Source organism: Oncorhynchus tshawytscha, linkage group LG19, assembly GCF_018296145.1.
Source record: "Oncorhynchus tshawytscha isolate Ot180627B linkage group LG19, Otsh_v2.0, whole genome shotgun sequence".
In the NCBI taxonomy this organism is placed as follows: domain Eukaryota; kingdom Metazoa; phylum Chordata; class Actinopteri; order Salmoniformes; family Salmonidae; genus Oncorhynchus; species Oncorhynchus tshawytscha.
This window is the reverse complement of record NC_056447.1, coordinates 50,991,056-50,999,358: the sequence shown is the minus strand read 5'-3', so window position 1 is coordinate 50,999,358 and position 8,303 is coordinate 50,991,056. Positions and strand designations below refer to the sequence as shown.

Below are 8,303 nucleotides of genomic sequence, written 5' to 3'. Positions count from 1 at the left end.
CAAATGTTATTGGTCACATACACATGGTTAGCAGTTGTTAATGCGAGTGTAGCGAAATGCTTGTGCTTCTAGTTCCCGACCATGCAGTAATAACCAACTAACATACTAAACCTAAACTAGAGAAATGAGAAACGTTGAAAGAAATGAAATTAAACAGGACTTCTGGACCTTCTCCTGTTCGGGGGCATGGGTGAATCCAGATGTACTTCTATGACTGTGACAACATGTCCAGAGTCCCCTCTTACCTCCCAAACATAGACCTCACACACTCTGCTCTGGTGTATCTAGCTCTCTCCATTTTTCATTTTTATTTACCTTTATTTAACTAGGCAAGTCAGTTAAGGTGTGCTTCTACACCTGCATTGCTTGCTGTTTGGGGTTTTAGGCTGGGTTTCTGTACAGCACTTTGAGATATCAGCTGATGTACGAAGGGCTATATAAATAAATTTGATTTGATTTGATTTGAGTTAAAAGAACTCATTCTTATTTTCAATGACAGCCAAGGAACAGTGGGTTAACTGCCTTGTTCAGGGGTAGAACGACAGAGTTTTACTTTGTCAGCTCGGGGATTTGAACTTGCAACCTTCCGGTTACTAGCCCAACGCTCTAAACACTAGGCTACCCTGCCGCCCCATCTAAATCCCTGAAGGAAGGATGTGCAATGTCCAGGGGTCAGGGTCCAGCTATCTATAACTCAATTATTCCTCCCAGGGCTTAGCTACCTCTGGGGACACAATACCTCCATGCTTATCACTCTTATCCCAAACCAGGACACATGCCCTCAGCCAGCCTAACCCTCCCCTCCACACACAGAGGGATCCCAGAGGATAACCAAGCACCTACTGTTAAGCTGGTTTGTATGGGCTATGTAGCCAACTAAACCACCATAGGAAATCTGGGAGCATCCTGACAGTCAACAAGGAAATCAATGACATGACAATGATCATAAGAATGATCCTACAGTCCTTACATGTCTGGTAACAGGGACTGACTGTCCACCCCTTCCTCTCCACCTAACAAACTTCTTCTGGCATTCTGACCTTTAACTGGTGTGATTATGAGGTGTGGAGTGTTTGTGGAGTGAGAGGGGGTGTGTGTGTGTGTGTGTGTCTTTCTCATTAACACAGTCCTAGTGAATTTCTACCCAGCAGAGCCCAGAGCCCAGAGCCCAGCCTGACAGTACCACTGTAATAGTCTGAGAAAAACACTATAGATGGACATGAAAGTCCAGGTTGGACGGCGTGTCTTGGCCCTGACATCGTCCAGGTCGGACGGCGTGTCTTGGCCCTGACATCGTCCAGGGTGGACGGCGTGTCTTGGCCCTGACATCGTCCAGGGTGAACGATGTGTCTTGGCCCTGACATCGTCCAGGGTGGACGGCGTGTCTTGGCCCTGACATCGTCCAGGTTGGATGGCGTGTCTTGGCCCTGACATCGTCCAGGGTGAACGACGTGTCTTGGCCTTGACATCGTCCAGGTTGGACGGCGTGTCTTGGCCCTGACATCGTCCAGGGTGGACGGCGTGTCTTGGCCCTGACATCGTCCAGGGTGGACGGCGTGTCTTGGCCCTGACATCGTCCAGGGTGGACGGCGTGTCTTGGCCCTGACATCGTCCAGGGTGGACGGCGTGTCTTGGCCCTGACATCGTCCAGGGTGGACGGCATGTCTTGGCCTTGACATCGTCCAGGTTGGACGGCGTGTCTTGGCCCTGACATCGTCCAGGTTGGACGGCGTGTCTTGGCCCTGACATCGTCCAGGGTGGACGGCGTGTCTTGGCCCTGACATCGTCCAGAGTAGACGGAGTGTCTTGGACATCAGCCAGTGATCTCAATGGTACCTATGCTGTAAGAGTTTCCATAGAGATGGCTGACCAACGGCCATTTTGTGAAAGCCATGCATCAGACTGTAGAACACCTGACAAGCTGGGTTGACAGGAAGTGGCATAATACTGAGGTGTAGATGCATGTTTAGACTCAGGCTGAGTCACTCAGCAGAACGATTCAAACGGGTCTCTCTCTCTATGTGGTCGACAATCTAAGGTCTGCTATTGTGAAAAACCCATTATTCCCCTGTTCTAGCAAGTGTTATGTGACTGATGCACGGAGGGTTATGTGTATTCATCATAGAGAGTCATGTGTATTCATCACAGAGAGTCATGTGTATTCATCATAGAGAGTCATGTGTATTCATCACAGAGAGTCATGTGTATTCATCACAGAGAGTCATGTGTATTCATCACAGAGAGTCATGTGTATTCATCACAGAGAGTCATGTGTATTCATCATAGAGGTCATGTGTATTCATCATAGAGAGTCATGTGTATTCATCAAAGAGAGTCATGTGTATTCATCATAGAGAGTCATGTGTATTCATCATAGAGAGTCATGTGTATTCATCATAGAGAGTCATGTGTATTCATCACAGAGAGTCATGTGTATTCATCACAGAGAGTCATGTGTATTCATCACAGAGAGTCATGTGTATCCATCATAGAGAGTCATGTGTATTCATCATAGAGAGTCATGTGTATTCATCATAGAGAGTCATGTGTATTCATCACAGAGAGTCATGTGTATTCATCACAGAGAGTCATGTGTATTCATCATAGAGAGTCATGTGTATTCATCATAGAGAGTCATGTGCATGCCATCATAAGGCAAGCCCAAAGATTTTGTGAAATGACACTGACAGTCAATAACTAATTTACAATGTACTAATTAATAATAACTTTGTAACATTTTGTCAAAATAATGTGCTGCTCTATCCTGTCTGGCCTGTCCAGATTATGGACTGGACTCTCCCCCTCCCCTTATTCCTATTTCATTGTCTTTCTTTCTTTCTTTCTTTCTTTCTTTCTTTCTCTCTCTCTCTCTGTATGTGTGTCCCTCTCTCTCTGTCTCTCTCTCTATGTCTCTCTGTGTCTCTTGCTCTCTCTCTCTGTCTCTCTCTCTCTCTTCCTCTCTCTCTGTCTCTCTCTGTCTCTCTCTCTTCCTCTCTCTCTCTGTCTCTCTCTTTCTCTCTCTCTCTCTCTCTCTCTCTCTCTGTCTCTCGCTCTCTCTCTTCCTCTCTCTCTGTCTCTCTCTGTCTCTCTCTCTCTGTCTCTCTCTCTCTCTGTCTCTCTCTCTTCTCTCTCTCTCTCTTCCTCTCTCTCTGTCTCTCTCTCTCTCTGTCTCTCTTCTCTCTCTCTCTCTCTCTCTCTCTCTCTGCTCTCTCTCTCTTCCTCTCTCTCTGTCTCTCTCTCTCTCTCTCTCTCTCTCTCTTCCTCTCTCTCTCTCTCTTTCTCTCTCTCTCTGTCTCTCTCTCTCTTCCTCTCTCTCTCTGTCTCTCGTTCTCTCTCTTCCTCTCTCTCTGTCTCTCTCTCTTCCTCTCTCTCTCTCTCTTTCTCTCTCTCTCTGTCTCTCAAAGATTAATTAAAAACATTCCAGCCCCCTATTCGTCTTTCTTTCTTTCCCTTTCTCTCTCTCTCTCAAAAATTAATTAAAAACATTCCAGCCCAAAAGCTCACTTGTCACTTACCAATAGACACCAACTTGATGTGTTCCCTGTCCAAAAATTCCAGAGCGACGGACACATTTTCCAATTTCATCTGTCGGAAGTTGGGTCTGGTGTGGTGTTTTTTGTACATCTTTTTCTGGCTCAGAACCTCCAGGAGCCCAATGAGCTTTAACCCGTCGCCAAAATCCTTCTGGAGGTCTGTCACGGTCTTATTGACACACTTGAGATGCTCGTTGCACCATCTTGTAAAGGTGTTCTGTTGGATTTTCTTCCATGGTGCATCCTCGGCAAGATCTTTCTCCGTAGCCGGCATCTCGTCTTCCTCGTCCCCCTCGAAGTTGTCAGTGCCCTGGTAGTGCTGCGGTGGCTGGCTGTCGTCGTAGTAATGTGTGTTATTGCTCGTCATGTTGGCGGTTTTCCGTGTGTCCCTTTTTATACAGCAAGTCAGTCCGACGTGTGAAGTTATCTGCAAAAAAAGTTTAGCGTGTCGATGTCAAGCTCGAGCGCACTTGCTGTGGTAAAAGTTCAAAACTTGGGAGAAGAGAGTTTTTAAAAAAAGTGTCCCGGAGACTTTTCGGATGTCCTTGTGAAGAAGCCTCTTCTTGTCAGGACAATGATGAATTGATCCGATTTACAGTCCTTGTTACTGCAACGCAGCCTGTCGCGGGTTTTTAATTGGCAGTGGCTTGACAAATGTAGTCGCTGCCTCTTAATAGATATGCTCAGAGAAGAATGTCGCTTTTTGAAAAATGGTCCTTCAGTCCAGTTCGCTCTGTAGCACTTGAGGAGTAGAGTAGCAATGTAGTTCACTGGAGTTTGTTGGTTAAACTTGAATGGTGTGAGGTGGGCAAAGAGTGGGGTATATAAAGAGACCCTGCGGGTCACGTCACACCCGTCGTAGACCCCATAGTCATAACTACAATCATAGGCTATTTTCTAATCCATATGGATAACGGGGTGAGTCAGGATTGGCCGTAAAGGATGATCGGGCAGTGATTGGTGGACCCCCACCCAGAGCAACAGTTGTGACAGCGCGTTGTATTTTTAGTCACTCCACTTTGGGTGGTGGGATGCCGGGACTTCTTGGTTGTTGTAAAGTAGCCTAGTGTGTTATGATCAGGGATCGAGCTCCTGAATTGTTAAACAATTTAGACAAGAAAAGATAATGACGCATCCTAAAATCAAGTGGGTTTTAATATGTGGCTCATGTCTTTGTGGATTAGGCGATACTATATTTATGTTGTTATTTCGCCTGTTGGCCTTTTACCACTTTGTTAAATCCTTTAAACATTATTTATTATTGATGAATATCCTACACAGAAGCCTTGTTTACACCGTGAGCTGACATCAACAAATCAGTAGCCTATCTGATCAAGGTTTGTGGTGGCACGTCCACACATAATATTTAAAATAGTATCCATTCAATGTTTCCGCATAGTGACTAAATTAGCTGGTGCCTCCCTGTATGCAAATTTTTTCCACAGATATTCTTTAAAAATAATGTGAATGTTCACTACCGGTCCAAAGTTTTAGAACATCTACTTATTCAAGGGTTTTTCTTTACTTTTGCTATTTTCTATATTGAAGAATAACAGTGAAGACATCAAAACTATGAAATAACACATATGGAATCATGTAATAAACCAAAAAAGTGTTAAACAAATGTAAAAATATTTTACATTTGAGATTCTTCAAATAGCCACCCTTTGCCTTGGCATTATCTCAACCAGCTTCATGAGGTGGTCACCTGGAACGTCTTTTAATTAACAGGTGTGCCTTCTTAAAAGTTTATTTGTGGAATTTCTTTCCTTTATAATGAGTTTGAGCCAATCAGTTGTGTTGTGACAAGGTAGGAGTGGTATGCAGAAGACAGCCCTATCTGATAAAAGACAAAGTCCATATTATGGCAAAAACAGCTCAAATAAGCAAAGAGAAATGACAGTCCATCAATACTTTAAAACATTAAGGTCAGTCAATATGGAAAATGTCAAGAACTTTGAACATTCCTTCAACTGCAGTCGCAAAAACCATCAAGCGCTAGGGCCAAGAAACACGAGGGTTAGGGTTAGGGCCAAGAAACACGAGGGTTAGGGTTAGGGCCAAGAAACACGAGGGTTAGGGTTAGGGTTAGTGGTTAGGGTTAGGGTTAGTGGTTAGGGTTAGGGTTAGGGTTAGGGTTAGGGCCAAGAAACACGAGGGTTAGTGGTTAGGGTTAGGGCCAAGAAACACGAGGGTTAGGGTTAGGGGTTAGGGTTAGTGGTTAGGGTTAGGGCCAAGAAACACGAGGGTTGGTTAGGGTTAGGGCCAAGAAACACGAGGGTTAGGGTTAGGGTTAGTGGTTGGTTAGGGTTAGTGGTTAGGGTTAGGGCCGAGGGTTAGGGTTAGAAGAAACACGAGGGTTAGGGTTAGGGAGTGGTTAGGTTAGGGTTAGTGGTTAGGGTTAGGGCCAAGAAACACGAGGGTTAGGGTTAGTGTTAGGGCCAAGAAACACAAGGTTAGGGTTAGGGTTAGGGCCAAGAAACACGAGGGTTAGGGTTAGGGTTAGTGGTTAGGGTTAGGGTTAGTGGTTAGGGTTAGGGCCAAGAAACACGAGGGTTAGGGTTAGGGCCAAGAAACACGAGGGTTAGGGTTAGGGTTAGTGGTTAGGGTTAGAGTTAGTGTTAGTGGTTAGGGTTAGGGCCAAGAAACACGAGGGTTAGGGTTAGGGCCAAGAAACACGAGCAATGGACATTAGACTGGTGGAAATTTGGCCTGGAGTCCAAATCTGATATTTTTGTTTCCAACCGCTGTGTCTTTTTGAGACGCGGTGTGGGTAAACGGACGATCTCTGTATGTGTATTTCTCACCGTAAAGCACGGAGGAAGAGGTGTTATGGTGTGGGGGTGCTTTGATGGTTATGTTGTCCTTTTGCACCTTTTACCAAATTGCTAAATAATTTTAAGAATATTTAAACTGATAGGGATTATCTTTATCTCCGAGAGAGAGAGAGGGAGAGAGAGAGAGAGAGAGAGAGAGAGGGAGAGAGAGAGAGAGAGAGAGGGGAGAGAGAGAGGGAGGGAGGGAGAGAGAGAGAGAGAGAGAGAGAGAGGGAGGGGGGAGAGAGAGAGGGAGGGAGGGAGAGTGAGAGAGAGGGGGAGAGGGTGAGAGAGGGAGAGAGAGAGTTGAAAGGGAGAGAGAGAGAGAGATTTGGGAAGCTTGATTATGAGCCATGAGGTCATATTGCTAGTTGTTCATCAGGCTACGAAAGTCATTGTCATTACGTATGGTTCACAATTATGTGCCACCTCTCTGTGAAATATGTATTGTCAATAAACAATCTCACAGAGGTCAACAATGCTTTCCTCCATGAAGACTAGTGTCCCTTTCAATGCAGCTCTGCAATTGTTGACCAGAGGTCAAATGACCCCTGACCTCCTCACGGGCAGAGGGAGCTGAGGGAAACATAGATGTCATATTATGTCATGCCAGGCAAATACCATAAACGCTGACATCAACCAATGATATTTAGACCAGACATTAGTCTGCAAAGTCGGCTGTTGTCTAAGTGACCTACAGCTCTGAGAATGTTCAACAGAGTGATTGGCTGTATGTTGTTATGTTATTAGCCTAAAATAACTTATCAATAAAATCATTATAAAACGTTTATGTGCCCACATTTATAGACAGGTGTAGACGATTAACAGGCATTGTTGTCTGGATATCAATCTAGCGTAAAACAGATCTGGATGGTCAAACCATTTAAATCGTCATTAAACCGACCCTCTAAAATCATTGACAGGTGGCACCATTGACTTATGCCATCAGTGATTGTCTTTAAAATAAATAAATATAATTTTTAAAATAGTATCTGTTAGTTACTTTGCATACAGGGAGGCACCAGCTAATCTGGTCACAATGGGGACACAGTGGGATGGATAAGAGACTCTATATGCAACAAACCTTGGAAAAGTGATTGCATCATATTGATCAGATCACGAAACTCACATGTTAGCGCTTGGTGTAAACTGGCTGATGCTGGGACAGCACTTTTGTGACTATTTTATTGGTTCCATTGTGCCAGACAAACCCAGTTTAAGTATTTAAAATACTGTTTGAAACCAGGTCTGACACACACACACACAGAGTGTAAGCTATCCTTGACAGGGTAAGCATAGCTAGTAGTGAGCTAAGAATAACTGTGACACATACACAGAGAATGTCCAGGATAACTGTGACACATACACAGAGAATGTCCAGGATAACTGTGACACATACACAGAGAATGTCCAGGATAACTGTGACACATACACAGAGAATGTCCAGGATAACTGTGACACATACACAGAGAATGTCCAGGATAACTGTGACACATACACAGAGAATGTCCAGGATAACTGTGACACATACACAGAGAATGTCCAGGATAACTGTGACACATACACAGAGAATGTCCAGGATAACTGTGACACATACACAGAGAATGTCCAGGATAACTGTGACACATACACAGAGAATGTCCAGGATAACTGTGACACATACACAGAGAATGTCCAGGATAACTGTGACACATACACAGAGAATGTCCAGGATAACTGTGACACATACACAGAGAATGTCCAGGATAACTGTGACACATACACAGAGAATGTCCAGGATAACTGTGACACATACACAGAGAATGTCCAGGATAACTGTGACACATACACAGAGAATGTCCAGGATAACTGTGACACATACACAGAGAATGTCCAGGATAACTGTGACACATACACAGAGAATGTCCAGGATAACTGTGACACATACACAGAGAATGTCCAGGATAACTGTGAC

General features: G+C 44.6%; 1 protein-coding gene across 1 annotated transcript in view; it reads right to left on the bottom strand.

The window, feature by feature from the left end:
• LOC112219043 (filamin-C-like) overlaps positions 1-4,361 on the bottom strand; it is a 43,415-nt gene extending 39,054 nt beyond the window's left edge. Inside the window, exon 1 of the mRNA XM_042301844.1 lies at positions 3,516-4,361. Coding sequence (XP_042157778.1) covers positions 3,516-3,900 — 385 coding nt within the window. The 5' untranslated portion in view covers positions 3,901-4,361. The remainder of the gene's footprint in view (positions 1-3,515) is intronic.
• Between the last annotated feature and the right edge of the window lie 3,942 nt (positions 4,362-8,303).